This window comes from Microcaecilia unicolor, chromosome 9 (genome assembly GCF_901765095.1).
Source record: "Microcaecilia unicolor chromosome 9, aMicUni1.1, whole genome shotgun sequence".
Classification (NCBI taxonomy): Eukaryota; Metazoa; Chordata; class Amphibia; order Gymnophiona; family Siphonopidae; genus Microcaecilia; species Microcaecilia unicolor.
The window spans coordinates 59,466,099-59,491,213 of NC_044039.1; the positions used below are offsets into that span (position 1 = coordinate 59,466,099).

General features: G+C 46.3%; 1 protein-coding gene across 1 annotated transcript in view; it reads left to right on the forward strand.

The window, feature by feature from the left end:
- IPO8 (importin 8) overlaps positions 1 to 25,115 on the forward strand; it is an 882,901-nt gene that overhangs the window by 196,696 nt on the left and 661,090 nt on the right. Inside the window, 2 exon segments of the mRNA XM_030214557.1 lie at positions 8,768 to 8,857; positions 17,257 to 17,351. Coding sequence (XP_030070417.1) covers positions 8,768 to 8,857; positions 17,257 to 17,351 — 185 coding nt within the window.

The following is a 25,115-nucleotide window of genomic DNA, read 5'->3' on the forward strand; positions in this document are numbered from 1 at the left end:
CTGTGTTACTTTTAGTGTTGTATTATTTTCTTATATTTTATATACGTACAGTATGAATACTTGCTTTTCTTTATTTTTAAATTTATTTTTCATTGATTTATGGACATTATATCTATGTATAAATATATTATTGTTGTGTACAAATTTAATTTTATGTATGCAAATGTCATTCCAAGATATTAATTATCTTTTATACATGTATTTAATTTAAACACAATAAGTCTGTCTTTTTTATGAATTTTGATTCACTTTACATGTTGTTTGATTAATTTTGATGTTTGCTAATATGCTTACTGTTTTTACGATGTACGTGTTTTCTACTGTTTAGGGACTCCTGAGGCACACCGGCGTGGCCGAAACACGACTTGTGTCGAGTCCAGGTTTTAGCAATAAACTTTTGCTGTGAAATGTTTGAGTCCAGTAGAAGTTTTTTGTCATCTACTGTCTTGTCATCTTCACTGTGACTATTTGCTTTGGTGTTACCTGTGCGGAGGTTTTTGTTCTTCTGTACTTTTCAGTGCCCAATATATGTCATTATTATGTAGCACAGTTGCGTGTGATTTTGGCTTGGCAGACAAGGGAAGTTAAACGATGAGTGGAGATGGAACAAGAGGGGAGGATGATATACCCTTGCTACATCTGCCTTGGCTGCCACTGGGAAGTAGATTGGGAGAAGGAAGGGGAGGGCCTTTTCGGGTGCTTATGATGAAAATTTGGCAGGCGGTACAAAGGAAACTTTTGGAGGGTTGGGTTTATTCCTTGTACACGCCGCTTCACTACAATATTGAATTCGTCCCAGGGAGGGATCAGGCATTGTTTAAAAGATGGGAAAGACAAGGTTTGGTCTGTATGGTACAGTTTTTTGATGGGGACAGTGCGGCCTTTTAGAGAGCTACAAATGCATTATCAGCTACAACCCAGGGACTTATTCCCCTATCTCCAAGTTAAGCATTATCTTACTGGGCCTCAAGTGTTAGAGAATTTACGGCGAGGCAAGGGCCCTTTTGAAATACTGTTGGGACCAGTGATACAAAAAGGGGCGCTTTCTCAGATTTACCACTGTCTGAATTGTAAAGGAGTGGGCCAGCATAAATATATGGGACAATGGGAGACTGAGTTGGGGAGGAATTTGGGTGTAGAGGAGTGGGAGGTATTATGGGGATGTATGGCCATGCTGGGTATCTCTATGGTAATGGTGGAAAATGGCTATAAGGTAATGCTGAGGTGGTATTATACACCAGTGTGTCTTAGGGCTATGGGGCTCTGCTCCAATGGTCAATGTTGGCGGGGATGTGGGATGCAGGGACATATAGCCCATATGTGGTTGGAGTGCTCCCTAGTGAAGGCTTTTTGGCAAGTATTCAGGATGTTTTCACAGATCCTGCGGGAGAGCTTGGATCATAGTATGGAGCTGGCTCTCTTGAACGCACCAGTGCCTCAAATTTCAGAGCATGCGCAATTGTTGTTGAGGCTGGGCATGACAGCGGCAAGAGTGGTGGTGGCGAGTACATGGAAACTGCCTTAGGCCCCCAGCCTCAAGAAGGTAGTGTTGAAGCTGGACCAGTGGTATACCGTGTATCATCTGACGGCTTTACGCTGCTATCGGGTAACTTCCTTCGATAGGCAATGACGCCTGTACAGACATTGGAAAGAAGCGGGTGGAATAGGCAATATTGGTGATCTAATGCCCTAAGGTTTGATTTAGTAATACAATAGGGGTGGGGGGGGGGGACCTTTGGGATTGTTCTTGGAAAGTTAGATAGTAGTTTGTATTAGCTAGTTACACTGAAAAAACAACTATGTATCTTATCTTTTGAACATTATTACATTTCACTGCAATAAAGGTTTGTTAAAAACAAAACAACCTCAAAAGACTTATTTTTATTATAAACTATCTGCAAACTCCAAGGTGATGACAAAAGCAAGTAGACCAGATTAAAATCAAGCCAAATATTTATTGAGACAACAAAAATTAAACTGCCCAACGCAGGCCGTGTTTCGCCCACATCAGGGCTCTTCCTGGGGCTCAAAAATCTCCTGAAGATGGTAGTGGCTCCTCATGAAATGTTTCAGAGGAGACGATGCCATCTTCAAGTGCTGTACCCAGTGGAATTGGACTATCTCTTGGAAAGACACCCATTCTTGGTGTCTGCAGTGTCTTGGGCCTGACCATAGCCCTGCTAACTGTGTTCTCTGTGTTTGCATGAAGAAGCGGACCCAGGTTTCCTGAGAGGCTCAACGAGAGAGAAATTTTTGAGCCAAGTCAGAGCTGGTGGTTGGGAGGCGGGGCTAGTGCTGGGCACACATATACGGTCTGTGCTGGGGCTGGTGGTTGGGAGGCGGGACTAGTGCTGGGCAGACTTATACGGTCTGTGCCAGAGCCGGTGGTGGGAGGCAGGGATAGTGCTGGGCAGACTTATACGGTCTGTGCCAGAGCTGGTGGTTGGGAGGCGGGGTTGGTGGTTGGGAGGCGGGGATAGGGCTGGCCAGACTTATACGGTCTGTGCACTGAAGAGGACAGTACAAATAAAAAAGTAGCACATATGAATTTATCTTCTTCGGCAGACTGGATGGACCGTGCAGGTCTTTTTCTGCCGTCATCTACTATGTTACTATGTTACTAAGTCTGGTTTTTTGATGTTGGCATCTGCATCGAAGTTGAGCATCGACTGGCGTTGGGAGCATCGGTAAGCATGGCTGCTTCCAGACCCTTAGACACTGGGAGCAGTGAGGTGTCGAGTGGGTCTCCACCTGTCTCGAGGACTCCTGCTGTATAGACCCCTCCCCCCCCCCCCCCCCCCCCAGGGACCATCCATTGTCGGACCTGACCCCAAGGTGACGTGAGGATTCAAAATCGTCCTTAGTCGCCACCGAGAAGTCTTGGTGATACTCTTAGGGCAAGGCCAAGAAGCATCGTCATTGGTCACCCTCGACACATGGTGCCGGGAGCTCTGGGGCATCGAAGAATTCGGCACCCGAGAAGCATCAGTGCCGGGAAGACCACTCTCCCTCCATACAGGAGGTGCAGAGGCACCTGTTTCCTAGTAGCTGAGATCCTGCTCCCGCGTCTACCCCAGCAGTTCTGCAACCTTTGCCTCAACCGGCACTCCAGCTTTTCCCAGTGTCAGCCCTCTTTAAGTGCATCCATGCCTTGCTCCCAGAGCTGCTGGATGGCCTTATGTAGTGGTGTGCATCGATATGGGGGGTGCTTGCGCCTGCCATACCTCCTGTTGCAGCCCAGCATGGCTCCTCAGCCTACGGTGTGGCCTCTGGCGCAGCTTGAGGCCTCGGTGTTGACTGCCACCCAAGCCAGCACCCCCTCGACGTCGGTGGAGGAAGCTTCACTGGAGTCGAGAAGGGAGCTGGCATCATTTTCAAGGGCATGGTTCCTAAGCATCGAGTCAGGCTTGGTCTTGGCAATCCCATCGGGAGATACTGTCCGAGGAAGAGGAGCGCTCGTGGTATTTAGAGGAAGATCCCAGATACTTCTGCTCAGATGAGTTATGGGATCCCCTCCACCCAAAAGGAGACGGGCTTCTCTGGAGAGCCTTTCATTTTCATCTTTTATTAAGGAAGTGGCTGATGCCATTCCATTTCCTTTGGAAGTGGAGGATGAGCCCAGGCCAAGATCCTTGAGGTCCTGGACTACACATTTTCTCCTAAGGAGGCTGTGACTGCCCTTCTCCATGAGGTACTCAAGGAAGTCCTCATCAGGAACAGGGAGTCTCCTCTGTTGGTCCCTGTCGTGCCCAAGAAGATTGACACCCAATATCGGATCCACAGTGAACCTGGTTTTGTTAGGCCTCAGTTACCTCACAGTTCCATGGTGGTGAAGTCCACTCTCAAAAGAGCCAGGAGTACTAGGGACTATGCCTCGGTGCTGCCAGGCAGAGAAACAAGATCCATGGATTCTTTTGGGAGGAAGATTCTTTTGGGAGTGGAGGAGTGGCCTAGTGGTTAGGGTGGTGGACTTTGGTCCTGGGGAACTGAAGAACTGAGTTCGATTCCCACTTCAGGCACAGGCAGCTCCTTGTGACTCTGGGCAAGTCACTTAACCCTCCATTGCCCCAGGTATAAATAAGTACCTGTATACAATATGTAAGTCGCATTGAGCCTGCCATGAGTGGGAAAGCGCGGGGTACAAATGTAACAAAAAAATAAAATAAGATATACCAGGCTTCAATGCTCATCTCCCGTATACAATCCTACCAGCTCTTCATGAGCATCTACTTGCGAAATTAGGTGTGACAGCTGTGGGACTTGGTGGATGAACTCCCTCCGGAGCAGGCTGAGCCTTTATTCCAGTTGGTCAAGCAGCAGAAGACTCGGCCAGGGGCACTTACAACATTTTTCATGTAGCATCCAGGATCTCTGCTCAAGGTATAGCAATGTGCAGACTCTCACGGCTGCATGTTTCTGACTTGGAACACTCTGTTCAGCAGCGTTTGGCGGATGCTCCTTGCCGGGGGGAAGGGGGGGGGATAACCTTTTTGGAGAGAAGGTTGAGGAGGTTGCTGACCAAATCAAGAAGCATACTGATACAATCTGTTTTCTCTCCTGCCAGGCGCCTTCTGCATCCACTTTCTCATCTAGGAGGGTTTTTGGCAAGCCATGGAGTGACCCTACTTCTGTTCTAGGCTTGGCCCCAGCTCGTTCGTCAGCAGCGTGCGCCTAACCTCCGACCAATGGGTTCTTCAAATAGTCCGTGTCAGATACGCCCTCAGTTGGCATCTCAAACCTCCAAATTGCCCACTGAGAGCTCATTCATTCATCTTTCAGCACAGGTAGGTACTTGCAGAGGAACTCTCCGCCCTTCTAAAGGCCTATGCGGTCAAACCCATTCCACCAGGGGAAGAATGGCAGGGATTCTATTCCAGGTACTTCCTTGTGCAAAAGAAAACAAGGGGGGGGGGGGGGGATGCATTCTATCCTAAACCTAAGGGCCCTGAACAAATTTCTAGTCTGAGAAAAGTTCTGGGTGGTTTCCCTGGGCACTCTTCTCCCAATTAGTCAGAAAAGTGATTGGTTATGCTCTCTGGACTTAAAGGACGCATATACCCACATTCCGATACTTCCAGCCCACCGGAAGCATCTTCGATTTGGGCTGGGAACACATCATTACCAGTACCGCTTGTTGCCTTTTGTCCTCGCGTCAGCTCCCAGAGTCTTCACCAAATGTCTAACAGTAGTTGCAGCATCTCTACGCAGACTGGGAGGCCATGTGTTCCCGTATCTCGACAATTGGCTGGTGAAGAGCACCTCACAGGACAGTGCTTGGGAGTCCATACGGATGACTATTCAGGTGCTAGAGCTACTGGGGTTCATTTTAAACTACCCCGTCCCATCTACACCCTGTCTAACATTTGGAGTTCATAGGAGCCCTGCTCGATACATAGAGGGTTCGAGCCTACCTCCTGGAGATGAGAATGGACAATCTTGTGTCACTGGTGTCCAAGTTTTGTGCTTCTCAGCAGGTCACAGCTATGCAGATGTTAAGATTCCTGGGCCACATGGCTTCCACAGTGCGTGTTACACCCATGACACGTCTTCGCAGACCAAAATAAATACTCTAAAAATTCTTTAAAATAATTTAGTACCAGAACCTGTCCCCAGGGATCTACAAACCCCTGACAATAAAACAAGAAATTTTAAAAACGATTCCACAGAGCCTGAAATAAAAAGAGCCAAAAAAATAAAAATCAAACCAAATCAAGGTCAGAAGACCTCTTACCTTGGTCTCCTAACGTCCACCAGATGGTCCGTATCCTTCTTCAAGATCCCGGTGGATTTCTGGCACCCCACCAGATGCCAGCGGGGTAAAACCGCGAATGGCCTGGCTTTCCGGCCAAAAATCTAGGCCCCGGCTTCACTTAAGGCCTACCGTGAACTCTGGAGCCATTCTGAGCATATGCGAAAATTTGCACATTTGAAAACTTGTAGAAAAATTGTACAGCGCTGCGTAACCCTAGCAGCGCTATAGAAATGCTAAATAGTAGTAGTGTTACACCCATGACACGTCTTTACATGAGATCAGCTCGATGGACTGTAGCTTCTCAGTGGTATCAAGCCATTGGGAGTCTACAAGATGTCATTCAAGTATCCCCAGAGCTTGCACGCTCTCTTCAGTGATGGACAGTTCGATCCAATTTGACTCTGGGACTTCCATTCCAAATTCCTGAACTACAGAAAGTTCTGATGATGGATGCATCTCTCCTGGGTTGGGGAGCTCATGTAGATGTGCTTCACAGTCAGGGAACTTGGTCCTCCCAGGAAACGAATCTTCAGATCAACCTCCTGGAACTTCGGGCGATCTGGAACATTCTAAAGGCTTTCAGAGATCGGCTATCTCATCAAATTGTTCTCATTCAAACATGGGTGTTGCCTGCGAGATCTTCTGAGCATGGGGCACCCTCTCGGTGGATCTTTTTGCCACTCAGATCAACCTCAAGGTCCCTCAGTGCTGTTCCAGTCTTCAAGCCCACGTCAGACTAGCATCAGTTTCTTTCCTCCTCGATTGGGGGAGAGGTCTTCTGTATGTGTATCTTCTAGTGGGAAAGAATTTGTTGAAACTCAAGCAGGACCATGGAACCATGATTCTGATTGTGCCGTACTGGCCGCAGCAGATATGGTTCCCTCTTCTTCTGGAATTATCCTCTGAAGAACTGTGGAGATTGGAGTGTTTTCTGACCCTCATCACACAGAATGAGAGGTCGCTTCTACATCCCAACCTCCAGTCTCTGGCTCTCAGAGCTTGGATGTTGAGAGCCTAGAATTCGCTTCCTTGGGTCTTTCGGAGGGTGTTACTCTTTTAAATGGAGGAGGTTTGCTGTCTGGTGTGAGAGCAAAGCTCTAGATCCCCTTTCTTGCCCTACACAGACCCTGCTTGAATACCTTCTACACTTGTCAGAGTCGGATTTCAAGACCAACTCCGTAAGGGTTCACTTTAGTGCAGTTAGTGCTTATCATCAACATGTAGAAGGTAAGCCCATCTCTGGCTAGCCTTTAGTTGTTCACTTCATTAGAGATTTTCTTTTCTCAATTCTCCCTGTCAAACCTCTACCAGTGTCATGGGATCTCAACGTCATTCTCACCGAGTTGATGAAAGCTCCTTCTGAGCCACTGAATTCCTGCCATCTGAAGTACTTGACCTGGAAGGTCATCTTCTTGGTGGCTGTTTCTTCAGCTCTTAGAGTCAGTGATTTTCACTCTTTAGTAGTGGATGTACCTTATACTAAGTTTCATCACAACAGAGTAGCCCTCCACACGCATCCTAAGTTCCTGCTGAATGTGGTGTCGGAGTTCCATCTTAACCAGTTCATTGTCTTGCCAACATTCTTTCCCCGACCTCATGCCCATCCTGGCGAAAGCACCTTGCACACCTTGGATTGCAAGAGAGCATTGACCCCATAGACAGCCCAGCTTTTTGTTTCTTTTAATCCCATTGGGAAACACACCATTTCAATTTGGCTGTCAAATTGCATTTCCTTCACTTATGCCCAGGCTGGGCTGTCCTTGGAGGGTCATGTCGGAGCCATAGCTGCGTCGGTAGCCCTCTTGAGGTCAGCCTGTATTGAAAAAATTTGCAAGGCTGTGACGTGGTCTTCAATCCACACATTCACATCACACTACCGCCTTGAGCAGGATACCCGATGCGACAATTGGTTCGGGCAGTCAGTGTTGCAGAATCTGTTTGGGGTCTAGATTCCAACTCCCCTCTTAGGCCCGTTTTATTCTGTTCCAGGCTGCACCCTCATTCAGTTTGTATATAGTTTCAGGTTAATCTGTGTTATGTCCTCGTTGTTGCGGGTCACAATTAACCAGTGTTTGTCGCTTTGGGTGAGTCTGGATGCTAGGGATTCACCACTTGTGAGAAGATTGAAGCCCGCTTGTCCTCGGAGAAAGCAAAAATACTTACCTATAGCAGGTGTTCTCCGAGGACAGCAGGCTTCATATTCTCACAGTGCCTCCCACCTACCCTTGGAGTTGTCTCTTTGGTTATTTTAATTTTTTGTTGTAGTATTAAACTGAGGAGATTTCATTCGCACGACAGGTAGAAGGCACTCTGCATGCGCGGTGGAGCGCGACTCGCACTCCACAAAGCTCTCTCTTTTTTTATTATGGCAAAAGCCGGACCGGGCAATGCGGATTGGCATCACCTACTTGTGAGAATATGAAGTCTGCAGTCCTCGGAGAATACCTGCTACAGGTAAATATCTTCGTTTTCCATTTTAATTGAATGGGTAGGTTTTTTTGCTGGACGCCTTTTTTTTAGATTCCTGAGGCTGAGGTAATTTTTCCACAAATTCTAATTGAAAAGGGGCAAAAGGTAAAGTATAAGAGCATCATTTAACCCAGTCATCTTGAGAGCACACAGCCAGATGTTTTGGATGTGCTAACAACCTGTGGCTTGCTGCCTTTAGCTCATAGGCTTTAACTAAAAATATCACAGGTTATACTGATGGGGTGTACAGGTCTGCTCTATTCACAATGTGAATTTCACATGGGTATCAAAGGGATACTAAGTTCTTCATAGACAAGCTATTGGGTTTGGTAAGCCAACATGTAGTATTACCCTCAGTACGTAAAAAGCTAAGGGGGTCATTTACTAACAAGAGATACAGGAGACCCTGTGGCAAATATGACATTTTAACATCATTAACATGTGTTAGCTATTAGTAAATGATTCCCGAAACATATGGGAAAGGTGATGATGCATTCCCATGGAAACAGCTTTCTATTCCTGATATGTTTATTTCTTATTTACCAGTATGCATTGCCGCTCCAGCTAATAGATAACCAGACCATGACCCAGTGGATGGAGATCTTCAGGACAGTCATTGACAGAGAGGTTCCTGCTGTAAGAAAAGGTTTATCTGTTTTAATATGGAAAATAGACATTGATTTGTTAATGGTTTTTTCTGTTATGATAGTCCATTTGTCTTGAGCAGAATAGTTTTATCATTTCTCAAGTAGGAAGTTGCAAAAGGAGTCTCTATGAAAATGGTGGTTAAAAGTGAGACCCCATGTTCTTTTGTTTTAGTAGCCAGCTCTTTCTCTTTAGACAAGGAGTTCCTTATCTTATCAGAATCTTCCTTTTTTTCCACACTTTTACCTGTTAACTAAATTTTCCAGGTTGAAATATTGTTCTCCAAGGACAAGCAGGACAGTGTATTTACACTTGGGTGATGTTATCCTGATGGAGCCCGCTGTGGACACTGCCCAGCACATTGCATTTTTAAGAGGCTTTTGGTAGTGGTCCCACTGTGCATGCACAAGTGCGGGACCCTCATTCCTGTTTTTTCCATGGAGCAGGTAGGTCATATCTGATTGATTTCCTTGGTGCTTTTTTTTTCTGCCTTCCTGTACAGGTACCTTTCTTTCATTTTCCTTCACAATCTTATTTTTGCCACCCATTTTAGTTCTTTGTTTTGGCACTTTAAAATTTTCTTTATTTTTTCCTGGCTTCTAAGGCCCTTTTAGGCCAAAGCACCAGGCTCAATTAGAGGTAAGCCCCTTTGTCCTCATCATTGAGCCATTTGATTTAGCTGGTATTCTTTTTTCCATAGCTCAGAAGACCCCCAGTGGCTTCAAGAAGTGCACCCAGTGCAGTCGTGTGATTTCCAGCGCTGACACACACACATTTGGTATGTAGGGTGCCTTGGGCCTGAACATGAAAGCTAGAAGGATGCTGAGGTGCATAGGAACAGGAATGGCCAGTAAGAAAAAGGGGATAATGATGCCCCTGTATAAGACTCTGGTGAGACCTCATTTAGAATATTGTGTAAAATTCTGAAGACCTCACCTTCAAAATGATATATATAGGATGTAGTCTGTTCATAGGGCGGCTACTAAAATGGTCAGTGGTCTTCGTCATAAAGCGTATCGGACAGACTTAAAGATCTCAATATGTATTCTTTGGAAGAAAGGCGGTAGAGAGGAAATATGTCTCTTTCAATTGAAAGGAAGCTCTAGAACAAGGGGGGTATAGGATGAAGGTGAAAGGAGATAGACTCGGAAATGACCTAAGAAAATACTTCTTCACGGAAAGGGTGATGAGTTCGTGGAATGGCCTCCTGGTGGAGATGAAAACAGTAACTGAATTCAAGAGATCTTGAGACAAATACATAGGATTTCTAGGGGAATGATGGGGAGAGTAAATGGCATGGATGGGCAGACTAGACAGGCCATATGGTCTTTATCTGCCTACATTTTTCTATGTTTCTGTGATCCAACTAATTGATTAAAAATGCAGGAAAGAACGCAGAAAGCTTGTCAGGTCCTCCTGAAGAAACGTTTTGGCTCGTTGAAGTCCTGTCCATCAACTTCCTAATTGGAAGCAGGAGTGCATCGGCTTCCAGGAGGTCTTCACCTCCCGCAACATCAGGCACTGGTAGCAGGCCCTGGGACCAATCTGCATTGGAGCTGACACCAAGGAGTGGAGGAGTAGCTTAATGGTTAGTGCAGTGGGCTTTGATCCTGGAGACCTGGGTTCAATTCCCACTGCAGCTCCTTGTGACCTTGGGCAAGTCACTTAACCCTCCATTGCCCCAGGTAGTTTGTGAGCCCTCTAGGGACAGAGAAAGTACCTGCATATAATATGTACAATGCTGCGTATGTCTAGTAGCACTATAGAAATGATTAGTAGTAAGGAATCATGTGGATTTGACGTCATCCTCATCAACACCAAGGAATCCCAATGTCAAGAGTTGGGTGAAGGCCAAGAAGCACTGACATTGGTCCCCTTCGAGGCATGGTACTGGTAGCACTAGGGCATCAGCGTTGCCAGCACCTGAGAAGTGTTGGTGCTAGGAGGACTGCCCCCCTCCCCCTTACTGATGCCTGTCCTCGATGACCAGTTCCAGGCAATGTGACAGAGGAGTTGGCAAGTTTGCTTCAGCTTCAAAGTGCTCAGGCATTGAGGGCACTTGCGCTAGCTACAGTACTCAGCCACTCTGATCTGAAGGCCCACACTTTGCCTGTGGAGCAGTCCTCAACCCCCTTGTCTCAAGGGGTATCGGTATCAGTACCGCTCCATGCACTCCACCTGAACTCCTTTCCTTCACCTGTTTTGTCAAGGAAATGGTGGATGCCATTCACTTTAAGTTGAAGGATTAACCTAGGACTGAGTTATTCCAGGGCCTAGAGTTTGATTCTCTGTCCAGAGATGCTGTGACTGTCCCTCTTCACCAAGTTCTCTTCGATGCACAGTTGAAGAACTGGAAGACCACTCTTTCTGTGCAATTGATATCTAAGAAGGTGGATTCCATGTATCGAATACAGAAGGCTCCTGGATTTGAAAAGGCCCAGTTGCTGCACCACCCCCTGGTGGTCAAATCTGCTCACAAAAGGGCCAGGAATTCTAAGTCTCATGCCTCAGTGCCCCCAGGCAGAGGGGCTTGGACTGGATTCTTTTGGGAAGAAGGCTTATCAAGCGTCAATGCTCATTTCCCACATCCAGGACTACCAGCTCTAAACGAGCATTTCCTTGGGACGATTTGCTGGTTCAGAGCACATTTGTGGGAGGGTGCTTGAGAATCAATGCAGAGAACTATCCACGTTCTGAAGCTGCTAGGGGTCATCTCTAGCCCGTTCGGCAATTGGAGTATATAGGAACCATACTAAACCCAGTGTAAACTCGAGTCTTTCTTCTCCACAATCGGGTAACTGCTCTCATTGTAATCACTGTATAATTATGGTACAGCCAGAGACCCCCCCCACTGGAATGGTGGCGGGCCCAGTCATAGAGCTCAGGCCATTACAGACCTTGGCTGAGTCAGAAATCTGATGGCTGACATAACTGGGAGCTTACTGGAAAAGTATGGCCTAGTTTGTAGCCCGGATTGAGGCCTAAATAAGCTAAATTAGGAAATGTTAGGTCAATAAATATGGAAACAAAATGGAGGATTTCAGCACAAGATGGAAGCCGTATCTGTTACAAAGTGGAATTTTCTCTAATGTAAGTTAGAAAAACAAGTTGAGAAATGAGTGAGTCATGCCAGGTGCAAAGAAAATAGGGAACTAGCTGTCCAAGAGGGGAGGGAGACTTTCCTGTGAGCAGGATTGTGGTCAGCCATGGTGTGAGAAAGGAAAGGTGTAGCTGGATGCAGGGTCTTGCTTAAGATTTATGGTCAAACGAGCTAGAGACAAAACCATGTTAGCAAGATAAAAGCTACTCATTAGCATGAGCCAATCAGTGACAACCATGACATTAGCATAGATCCAATCAGGTATATCTATTGTCATATTATCCATATCCTGAGGGCACCTATAAAAATCAGGGTATTTCCTGGTTTAAGTTAGAGAGAAGGGTTGGCACTCTCTCTCTCCAAGGGAAACCAATGTGACCAGCAGAATTGACAAATTACCTAATTGCTTTCCCTTGTAAAACCTTTAATTGGTAAAAGAAATTATAAAAGATTAGGAACTAATTAACACCTGTTTGCAGCTGGATTATTATATTCCTATAACTAATTGATTGTACGTGCCTGTTGTCAATCACTGATTTGACTTGTATCTTGGCAAATAAACTCCTCATCCCAAATGATGTTCTGTGGACTTCACTTTATGATCACAGGCTGTGTAAATGTATAAATGCTTTTGCTGTGTCAGGCTATATTTCGCTGCATTGTATAACCTGTAACATAAATCCAGTTTGTCATAAGGCTGGTATCTTTTCCTTAGACCTAACGTCTCTCTTAGTGGCAATTCCTTTTAGAACTTCACAACTCCTTGATTACCCCAGTACTAGTGCTATTTAGAGATGGAGTCAGATTTAAGGTCACTCCAGCCTTCTTGGGGGTCTCTGAACCCTAAATTAAAACATCACTGACCAGGTTCACAGCAGCCAGCAGGTTACAGCTTGGCAGATGTTGTGACTAGGCCACATGGCATGTTACTCCCATGGCACATCTTCATTTCAGGCCACAGGAAACCTGGAAAGGTATGGAAAACAGGTGTGAGGATGTTATAATGCCGTTGTATTGCTCCATGGTGCGACCGCACCGTGAGTATTGTGTTCAATTCTGGTCGCCGCATCTCAAGAAAGATATAGTAGAATTGGAAAAGGTGCAGCGAAGGGCAACTAAAATGATAGCGGGGATGGGACAATTTCCCTATGAAGAAAGACTAAGGAAGCTAGGGCTTTTCAGCTTGGAGAAGAGACGGCTGAGGGGAGACATGATAGAGGTATATAAAATAATGAGTGAAGTGGAACAAGTGGATGTGAAGTGTCTGTTCACGCTTTCCAAAAATACTAGGACTAGTGGGCATGCGATGAAACTACAGTGTAGTAAATTTAAAACAAATCAGAGAAAATGTTTCTTCACCCAACGCATAATTAAACTCTGGAATTCGTTGCCGGAGAACGTGGTGAAGGCGGTTAGCTTAGCAGAGTTTAAAAAGGGGTTAGATGGTTTCCTAAAGGACAAGTCCATAAACCACTACTAAATGGACTTGGGAAAAATCCACAATTCCAGGAATAACATGTATAGAATGTTTGTACGTTTGGGAAGCTTGCCAGGTGCCCTTGGCCTGGATTGACTACTGTCGTGGACAGGATGCTGGGCTCGATGGACCCTTGGTCTTTCCCAGTGTGGCATTACTTATGTACTTATGGCGAATGTGATCAAGGTCATGCTACAGCTCAAACAGTCTCTCCTCTGCTGGTGAATTTGGTTCAATTTGACTCTGGGACTCCCATTCCAAATTTCAGCTCTGCACAAAATTCTGCCCACAAGGGTTAGGGAGCTCATGTGAATGGTCACATTCAGGGGTTGGTCCTTCCAGGAGATCACTTTTCATATCAGTCTCCTGGAACTTTGGTGATTTGCAGTGCTGTAAAGACTTTCAGAGATTGGCTTGGGAACCAAATCATTTTGTTACAGACAATCATGTTGCGATGTACTATGTAAACAAGCAGGCGAATACGGGATCCTGCTACTGTCAGGAAGCAGTCATGACGAGGCAATGGGCCCTCAGCTACAGCATGGTGCTCAGAGCAGGCAAGGAGAACAGTCTGGCAGACAGGCTGAGCATAGTCATGCAGCTGCATGAGTGGTCTTCTGAGCATTCAGCACCCCCTTGTTGGATCTTTTTGCCACTCACCTCCACAACAAAGTCCCACAATACTGCTCCAGACACAGATCACATGACAGACTAGCATCAAATGCCTTCCTCCAACATTGGGGAGAGGCTCTTCTTTATGCATAGCCTCTCATACCTCTAAAAGGGAAGGCTTTGTTGAAACTCAAGCAAGATGGAGGACTATGTTCCTAATTGTGCCCTACTGACTGAGACAGATCTGGTTTCCCCTACTTGTAGAATTATCCTCTAAATAACTGTGGAGGTTGGACTGTTTTCCAACCCTCATCACACAGAACCAGGGGTCTCTTCTGCATCTAAACCTCCAGATCCAGGCCTTCATGGCCTGAATATTGAGAGCGTAGAATTTGCCTCCTTGAAAGAGGGTGTCTCCAGGATTTTGGTGGCTTACAGAAAAGATTCTACAAGAGGTGCTACACCTTTTAAGTGGAGAAGGTTTGCTGAACTGTGTCGATCAGTAGGGCACAATTAGGATCATAGTCCCCCATCTTGCTTGTGTTTCAACAAAGTCTTCCCTAGTAGAGGTATGAGAGGGGCAAGGCCCTAGATTACTTGTCCTACACAAATGCTGCTTGAATACCTCCTACACCTCTGAGTCTGGTTTGAACACCAACTGTAAGGGTTCACTTTTCTGCAATTGGTTCTTATCACCACCGTGTGAGGGCAAGCTCATCTCTGTTCAGCCTCTAGTTGTTTGACTCATGAGAGGTTTGATATTGACAAAGCCTCCTTTCAAATCTCCCACTTTGTCATGGGATCTTAATGTCGTCCTTACCCAGCTGTTGAAAGCTCTTTTTGAGCCTCTAGACTCCTGTTATCTGAAGTACCTGACTTAGAAGGTCTTGTTTCTGGTGGCGGTCACTTCAGCTCACAGTCAATGAGCTTCAGGCCCTAGTAGCTGATCCATCTTACACTAGATTTCATCATAACAGGGTAGTTCTCTGCATGCATCCTAATTTCCTTCCTAAGGTGATGTTGGATTTTCACATTAACCAGTTAGTTTTCTTTCCATTATTCTTCCCAAAACCTCATGCCCATCCTGGCAAAAATGCACTGCACACCTTGGACTGCAAGTGAGCCTTAGCCTTCCATTTGGAGTGGGCTAAAGCCCATAGACAGTACACCCAGTTTTTTGTTTCTTTTGACCCAGACAAGATGAGGACAGCCCACTGGTAAGTGCACTTTGTCCAGTTGGCTAGCAGATTTCATCTCATGCCCAGGCTCTTGAGGACTATATCACGGCTCACAGTGGCAGTGCTGTGGCTGTGTCAGTAGCCCACTTGAGGTCAACCTCCATTGAGGAGATATGCAAGGCTGCAACATGGTCTTCAGTGCACACATTCACATCTCATTACTGCCTTGAGCAGAATGCCCGATGCAACAGTTGGTTTGACCAGATAGTCCTGCAGAATTTGTTTGGTGTCTAGAATCCAACTCCACCCTCCTAGGGCCCATTTTATTTCTGTTCCAGGCTGAACCTCAATAACCAGTTCGTATATAAGTTAAGATTAATTGAATTCAAGTTCGTCTTGTCATTGCTAGGTATTGTTGTCTTAGTTTTGTTGTTTTCGGTGAGCCTAGTAATTAGGGATTCCCAAGTGTAAGGATACTACTGTACTGCTTGTCGTCAAAGAATGTGAAGGTACTTATCTGTAGCAGTTCTCCAAGAATAGCAGGACAGGTATTCTTACACACCTCCCACATCCCCTTGGAGTTGAATTCTTTTTTTAGCTTTTTAATGTTACTGAGGTTCCTGAGCTTGCGCGTTGGGTGGGAAGGCACTCGCACATGTGCAGTGGAGCTGCTGGGAAAAGCCTCTTAAAAATACAGTGTGCAGTGGGCTCTGTCAGGATGATGTCACCCAAGTGTAAGGGTACCTGTCCTACTGTCCTCAGAGAATACTTCTACAGGTACGGAATTTCGCTTTCATGTATGTGAGGTGCTAAAATAACCACAAAATAGCTTTAGAATCAGAAAATATTTTCTTTGAAAGACCTGAATATGGCATGTACCAACTTAACTTTTTTTTTTGTCTTCCTAATACATGGCAGACCCTTCAGGGCATATGACAGAGTTTCATATTATATCAGAGTACACACACTCCACGTGACTAACTTCAGCTCAATTAGGTTGACATGCCCCTTTAAGATATCACCATCAGTTTAGCTCTAACTCTTCTCAGAGCCTTAAGAGATTGGTATATTGGTATTGGAAGTGTTTTAATTTTCAGCTGGACTTCAATATGAATACTTGCCAAAAAACAATATATAGGCAATATTTTTTTACAAAAACAAAACAAAAGGAAAGAACAAAATCCTCCATATGAAAGCAGAAGCGAAACCACAAAAAGTGGAAGTCACCAAAATACCTCAAGTTCAACCTTTTGTGGTTTTGCTTGCTTGAAATTGAGGTATTTTGGTGACTTCCACCATTTGTGGTTTCACTTAATATTTTTTACAAACAATTTTTTCCAAATAGGCATAGTATTCAAGAAATGTTTATAGAATTTCCATATGAATATATCACAAAACTGTCTATCTTTGCCTTTAAAAATCTGTCAGATCGATTGTCTTTAACCCGTCACATTTTTTTTTGCTATATTTCTTCCTTGGCTATAAATGTAGAATTAAACTCTGTTAAATACTTTAGAAAGAAGTTTCTCAATTTTGAGGATTTTTTTTATGATTGATTTTAAAATCAGATTAGGTCATTGCTCCTTTTAAGTCATTTTTCTTGAGTGTTTTTAAACAAGCCTTTTTTTTTTTTGACCATGCATATTGGATCTAGCCAGAATTTTGTGCAGTTCCCATTACTTCTTGTTTTTTTCCCACATCAAAGCCAGGAAATAAGCTTCTGGCCAAGAAAGTAGGTTGTTCTAATAGGCACTGCTCCCACAGATTTTTTTGGGTGATCAGGTAGCAACCTAAGAGCTGTTTTTAACATTGCCCTTCTTTAAATACTTTTTAAACCAACTGATGATATGTAAATCTGGGCTTATAAGAATATCTCTAAATATTTAATTATAAAGGTCTCTTTCTCTGTCCTCCTGCAGTTGCTGCTAATATGTAACTGTATTATGTGAATTTTGTTACCTTTGGCCGAAGGAGTTCATCCATTTCCTTGTGGTCTAACTTGTATAATCCATTTCCCTGATAGGAGACTCTACAGGTGGATGTAGATGACAGACCAGAGCTGGTGTGGTGGAAATGTAAGAAGTGGGCCCTGCACATTATTACTCGTCTCTTTGAACGGTAATCAGCTGATAAAACCAGCATCACAGACTAAATATTAATTTGTATTCATTCACATTTACTTGGCCAGCATTGCAGCTGAGAAGGGTGCCAGCACCATTGGTTTCATCACAATTTCAAGAACAAATTGAAGTTGAGAGAGAGTGCATATAATTTTGGGGTTTGATTAAAGAAATGAGTGTGCGTTATGTTACCCTTTTTTAACATTGTATGGAAAACTTATCATCCAGAGAACAAGAATTATTCTGTCAGAAAATTACAGTTGACAAATTGGAATCACTCAGATAAGCAAGTTATATCTTTACCACTGCCTTGCTTTCCAAAGTTGCTCCTGCAGACTGCATGGCGAAGTGGCACAAGTTCTATTGCTGGCTAAGAGCTGAAAGGGACGTCTCCTTTGTCTACTAACCTATAAATGTACTCACTCTGCTGCTCCCCAGTATCTCTCCACAGTCGTCCTTCCCTACACCCCTTCCCGTGCACTCCGCTCCATGGATAAATCCTTCTTATCTGTTCCCTTCTCCACTACTGCCAACTCCAGACTTCGCGCCTTCTGTCTCGCTGCACCCTACGCCTGGAATAAACTTCCTGAGCCCCTATGTCTTGCCCCATCCTTGGCCACCTTTAAATCTAGACTGAAAGCCCACCTCTTTAACATTGCTTTTGACTCGTAACCACTCGCCTCCACCTACCCTCCTCTCCTCCTTCCCGTTCACATTAATTGATTTGATTTGCTTACTTTATTTATTTTTTGTCTATTAGATTGTAAGCTCTTTGAGCAGGGACTGTCTTTCTTCTATGTTTGTGCAGCGCTGCGTACGCCTTGTAGTGCTATAGAAATGCTAAATAGTAGTAGTAGTAGTAGTAATAGACCCTAAGCAGTACTCTTGTGCTGGAAAGGATTGTTACAATAATGGTAGTTGCCTTCTTTCTCTCACTGACCACATAAGAATATAGCAAAAGCTGTGCCGAGTCAGACCGAGGTTCAACAAGCCCAGCATCCTCTCTCCAGCAGCGACCAATCCAAGGTAACATAGTAAATGATGGCAGATAAAGACCTGTACAGTCCATCCAGTCTGCCCAACAAGATAAACTCATTTTACATGGTATGTGATACTTTATATGTATACCTGATTTTGATTTTTCCTTGCCTTTCTCAAGGCACAGACCATAAAAGTCTGCCCAGCACTGTTCTTGAACTTTCTATATCTATTCAGTTACGATCAGGGCGTAGACTGTAGTAGTCTGCCCAGCACCGGTTTTGCTTCCCAATTACCGGCGTTGCCACCCAATCTCTGCTAAGATTCCGTAGATCTCCTTTGTGTTTATTCCATGCAAGTTTGAATTCTATTACCGTTTTCATCTCCACCATCTCTTGCAGGAGGGCATTCCGCGTATCTACCACCCTTTCTGTGAAAAAATACTTATTGACATTACTCCTAAGTCTGCCCCCTTCAACCTCAATTCATGTCCTCTAGTTCTACCACCTTCCCGTCTCCGGAAAAAGTTCTGAACACTATCACGCATATTTAAAAAAATAATAAAAAAAGAGCAAGATTGGTTTGGAGGTTTCTATATTGTGTAAATAATATTCTCCGAGGACAAGCAGGCTGCTTATTCTCACTGATGGGTCGGCGTCCACGGCGGCGCAGGAACGGCAATTTTCCAGAGCAAAATAAACAAAAGTTTGCCAGAGCCTTCCAGCGCGCAGGGTGTGCGCACTGCGCATGCGCGGCCATCTTCCCGCCCATTGCGCGAGAGTCCCGCTCAATTATTTGTTAGTTTGGCCCTTTTAAGTTTCCTTTCGTTTTCCGCGTGTACGTGTTTTCTCATTTTTGTGCCCTTTTAATTGGCACAATCGAGAATTTTGACTTCACCGCCGCTATTTTTCCGTCCATGTCATCGAGGACTCCCAGCGGCTTCAAGAAGTGTACTCAGTTGAACTGGTCGATCTCAGGTACCGATCCCCACGCGTGGTGTCTTTAGTGCCTTGGGCCCAACCATAGCCCAGACGCATGTAAGTTGTGTCTTAGCCTTAAAAAGTGGACACAGGCGTCGAGAAAAGCTCTTCAGGATCGTCTTTTCGGAGCTTCAACTGGTTCTTCGACGTCGACATCGGCACCGAAGATGGCATCGACTTCAGGAGCGCAGGTAATGGCGGTCCGGAGAGTGTCACACGCTCTCCACCTGTCTCGAAGTCTCCTGCTGTGCAGGCCCCATGGGACCGACCACTCTTGGACCCGACCCCGAGGAGGCATGTGGATTCCACGTCCTCCTCGTTGGTAACGAGGAGTATCAATAATGTGCATCGAGCGAAGGTGAAGAAGCATCGTCATCGGTCTCCTTCCAAGCACGGTACTGAGAGCTCCGGGGCGTCGAAGGACTCGGCACCCATGAAGCGCCGACGCCAGGAGGACCGCTCACCCTCCATTCAAGAGGTATCGGTGCGTCGGTCTTCGGGCAGCCCGGTACCGCCTCCTTGACCTCCACAGATTCTGATGCCAATTTTTGCACCGACCCCACAGCCTTGCTCGACAGCGACTCTAGACGAACACATCCAAGCCATTCTTCCAGGTCTCCTGGAGTGGTTGCTGTGTCAGCCTGCTCCAGTACTGGGGGTGCTTGCGCCCTCCGTACCGTCGATGGAAGCAGCAGCTGGCTCTATGCCTGTGGTGAGGTCTCCGACACTGGTGCTGCCTGCGGCATCGGCCTCGGCTGCCACCCAGGTCAACTCCCCGTCAACATCGATGGAGGGAGCTTCATCGCCGCCGGCATGGGAGTTGACCTCTCGGCATCGCCATCGAGGACTTCGTTCCTTGGCGTCGAGACGGGCCCGGTTTTGGACTGCAGTTAAGGAACTCTTGTCCGATACCGATGAGGATGCCTCGTGGGATGAAGGGGAGGATCCCAGGTATTTCTCTTCAGAGGAATCTTGTGGTCTTCCTTCTGATCCCACTCCTTCACTTGAGAGGAAGCTTTCTCCACCGGAGGGTCTCTCCTTCTCGTTATTTGTCTGTAAAATGTCTGTGACTATTCCCTGTCTGTGACTATTCCCTTCCCGGTGGTATCTGAGGATGAGCCCAGGACTGGGATGCTCGAGGTCCTTGACTATCCTTCGCCACCTAAGGAGTCATCCACCGTTTCTTTGCATAATGTGCTCAAGGAGACACTTATGTGTGGAACTGGATGTAACCACTAAGTAATCCCACCATACCCAAGAAAGCTGAGTCCCAATATCGGATTCACAGAGAACCTGAGCTGATGAAGTTGCAGTTACCTCACGACTCTATGGTTGTGGATTCCGCTCTCAAGAGAGCCAGGAGTTCAAGAGACTTTGCCTCGGCGCCCCCGGGGAGAGAATCTAGAACCCTGGACTCTATCAGGCCTCTATGCTCGTGGCCAAAATTCAGTCTTACCAGCTTTACACGAGCATTCACTTGAGGAACATGGTGAAGCAACTGGCGGACTTGGTCGATAAGCTCCCTCCGGAGCAGGCCAGGCCTTTTCAGGAGGTGGTCAGGCAGCAGAAGGCGTGTCGTAAATTCCTGTCCAGGGGTGCTTACGATACTTTTGATGTTGCATCCAGAATTGCTGCCCAAGGTATAGTGATGCGCAGACTCTCATGGCTGCGTGCCTCTGACCTGGACAATTGAGTCCAGCAGCAGATTGCAGATGTCCCTTGCCGGGGGGGATAATATTTTTGGTGAGAAAGTCGAGCAAGTGGTTGATCAGATCACTCAGCGGGATACCGCTATGAATAATCTCTCCCGCCATGTGCCTTCTGCTACTACCTCATCAGGTAGACGATTTTTCCAGGGAAGGAAGAATGCTCCCTATGCTTATAACAAGCGTAGGTACAATCCTCCTTCTCGATAGCCTTTCTCAGGCTCATTCCCAGCACGTTCGTTCTCGTTAACAGTGTACGCCAAGGTAGGCCCCTGTGGCTCCCCAGCAAAAGCAAGGGACGGGCTTTTGACTGGCCCCAGTTGAGCATAGCCGTTGTAAAAGTGTCCGTGCCGGACGACTTACTGGTCGGAGGGAGGTTAAAACTTTTCCAAAGGTGGCCTCTTATAACCTCCGATCGGTGGGTTCTTCAAATAGTCCGGTTAGGATACTCCCTTAATTTGAAATCCAGATCTCCAAATTGCCCACCAGGAGCTCAGTCCTTCAGCTTCCAGCATAGGCAGGTACTTGCAGAGGAACTCTCCGCCCTTCTCAGCGCCAATGCGGTTGAGCCCATTCCACCAGGGCAAGAAGGGATGGGATTCTATTCCAGGTACTTCCTTGTGCAAAAGAAAACAAGGGGGATGCATCCCATCCTAGACCTAAGGGCCCTGAACAAATTCCTAGTTCAAGAAAAGTTCAGGATGGTTTCCCTAGGCACCCTTCTTCCCATGATTCAGGAAAACGATTGGCTATGCTCTCTGGACTTAAAGGATGCTTATACACACATCCCGATACTTCCAGCTCACAGGAAGTATCTTCGATTCCGTCTGGGAGCACAGCACTTCCAGTATTGTGTGCTTCCTTTTGGTCTGGCATCTGCGCCCAAGGTCTTTACAAGATGCCTTGCAGTAGTTGCAGCATTGCTGCGCAGACTGGGAGTGCATGTGTTACCTTATCTCGACGATTGGCTGGTGAAGAACACCTCAGAGGCAGGAGCTCTACAGTCCATGCAAATGACTATTCAACTGCTGGAGCTATTCGGGTTTGTTATAAATTACCCCAAGTCCCATCTTTTCTCTGTTCAGCAACTCGAATTTATAGGAGCTCTGCTGGACTCACAGACGGCTCGTGCCTATCTTCCAGAAACGAGAGCAGACAATCTTCTGTCTCTAGTTTCCATGGCCAGGGCGTCTCAGCAGATCACAGCTCGGCAGATGTTGAGACTTCTAGGCCATATGGCCTCCACAGTCCGTGACACCCATGGCCTGTCTTCACACGAGATCAGCTCAATGGACCCTAGCTTCTCAGTGGTATCAAGCTGCAGGGTATCTAGAGGATGCAATCCAGCTGTCCACGAATTTTCACAATTCCCTTCAGTGGTGGTCAGTTCGATCCTTTGACCTTGGGACGTCCCTTTCAAATTCCTCAGCCACAAAAAGTGCTGACAACGGATGCATTCCTCCTGGGGTGGGGAGCTCATGTCGATGGGCTTCACACTCAAAGAGTTTGGTCCCTCCAGGAAACAGGTATTCAGATCAATCTCCTGGAGTTGCGAGAGGTCTGGAACACTCTAAAAGCTTTCAGAGATCGGCTGTCCAATCAAATTATCCAAATTCAGACAGACAATCAGGTTGTGATGTACTACATCAACAAGCAGGGGGGCACCGGATCTCGCCCCCTGTGTTGGCAAACCTCCTCCATTTGGAATCTGCACCAGTGCGCCAGTCTTCACTGAGCCATACCAGGTTTCTGATTAAGCCCCAGCATTTTTTTAGGCTGTCTTGACACTGACCCAAGCCTATACCGATGCGTGCCCTGATCTGGGTGTATAAGGGTTGGGAGCAAGGATGCCAACCGGTTTGCCAACACTTTTGCCAGTATTTTAACATCTGCGTTTAATACAGAAATAGGCCTGTAGGAACCGCACTCGTTATGGTCTTTACCTGGCTTGGGTATCACCGCTATCCATGCCTCCAGCATAGTTGGAGGCAGGATCCCCCCAACCTCCACCTGGTTGAACAGGTCCGCCAGCAGTGGTGCCAGCTCAGATGCAAACTTCTTATAAAACTTGTTAGGAAACCCATCTAGTCCAGGTGACCATTAGCGTCTTATATTTCCAGTGGAGTAACTGGTTTCTCTAACAATTCCTGATGTTGACGAGTCAAGGGGGAGAGGTCACTTTCTACCAGGTATTTCTCAACAGATTCCAGAGGAGGATTAATCTCCTGCTCATATAGTGCTTGATACTACTCTCCAAAGCGTTTTCGGATATGTGCAGAGTTGCGTAACAAGCCGCCCTTACTGTCGCGCACCTGTTTGATCGTTCGGTCAACTCGCTGCCTACGTAACCGTATAGCAAGAAGGCGACCTGCCTTGTTTGCAAACTCATAAGATCTCGCCCTATGCCTCGCCTGCAACAAGCTGAGCTGCTCCGAATATATAGAATCCAACAACATTCTCTCTCTACACAATTCTTGCCATATCTGTGACGACCTATGTACCTTGTGCTGGTTCTCCAACAGGTGTATTTTCCCCAAACAGGCCGCTATTTGTGCCCTGCGCATTTTTGAGCGTTTGCTAGCTAGCTGCAAAAAGTAACTCCTAGATATTGTCTTCATGGAGTCCCACTCTACATGTACCGCGGGACCTGAGTCGATGTTAAACTCCAGATACTTTTTTAACATCTTTCTATATCCCTCCACCACTTCTCCCTTCTGTAGTAAGTTAGTGTTTAGTGTCCATCTCTTGTCCTTTATTTCAGCCCGTATGTTTGGCAAGGATACCCATACTGGGGCATGGTCCGATATTGTCATGCTACCAATTCCAGCATCAGGACCCCTCTCTACCAAAGTGGTGTCCAGGAAGATATAATCAATTTGGGAATATGAGTCATGCATAGGTGAATAGAAGGTGTAGTCTCTGTCAGTTCTGTGTATCAGTCTCCACAGGTCCAGGGCGCCCAGGGAAGAAGCCATAGATTCCAGCGCTAGCACCTCCTTTTTCCCCTCCGCCTTAGTGGCCCCTGTTCGATCTAACCCAGGGTTTACCACTGCGTTAAAGTCACCCCCCATTATTAGGGAACCCCTGACGAAAGTTGCCAAAGAATTCCGAACCCTTGCAAAGAACTCCACCTGACCACTATTAGGGGCATATATTGATGCTACCGTTAAGTCCACCTGGTCCAGTTTTGTATGCAAGAATATGAAACGCCCTCCCGGGCTTTTAACCTGCACTAGCTGAACTGGCACCGAGGAGTGCAGCAATATCGCCACCCCCCTTTTTTTTTTGAAACCTCGGTGGAAGCAAAGTATGCCCCCGAGTAGTCAGGGCAGGAGAGAAGTTTTTCATGTTTGCGGCGTAAGTGTCTCCTGCAGCAGGACTATGTGCTGTTGCAGCTGGTGTAGTTCCCTATAGAATTTGTGCCTCTTCTGGGGCATATTCAGTCCCTTAACATTATAGGATACTATCTTCAAATCAGCACTAATTTCTTAATATTTGTAAAGCATATATCAATAATGTACCTCAGACATCTTACTTTTCAGTTATGAGTGACTCATTTCTTTAGTGTCAATGCTGACCTCCTACCCCCCCCCCCCTTCTCCCTGTGGCCCCCCCCCCCCCCCCCACTGTTACACCAACCAGAGGGCTCTAGACCTCCGGGTGGGAATCGAGGAAGTTACCCACCACACTCACAACACCCCAGCCCCATGCCCTTCACCCCTGTGTGATCAGTCAATCCTCCATCACCATTCACAATCTCCAGCCCCCCTCAGCAATCTGAAACCCCCACTCGTCCTTACTGCGCACACCTATATCATTTCCCTCATTGCGCATCACCCATACAATTCACATATCCGATTCACACATCCCTCAAACTATAAGTCAGGTAATAAACCGTCCCCGTTCCAATCTTAAGCCCTTTAGCAAGGCATGAAAAACTTGAACTTTATGCAGGTTACCCCCTTTGATCAGTCCTTTTTCCTCCGATCCAGCTCAGTCCAACCCTCTCAGCTCTTCGATTTGCTTCGCCGTGCAGATCCTGGAATTCGCTGCCAGCCCTGAAGTTTAGCCCTTGTTGTTGACGCCATCTCCCCCGGT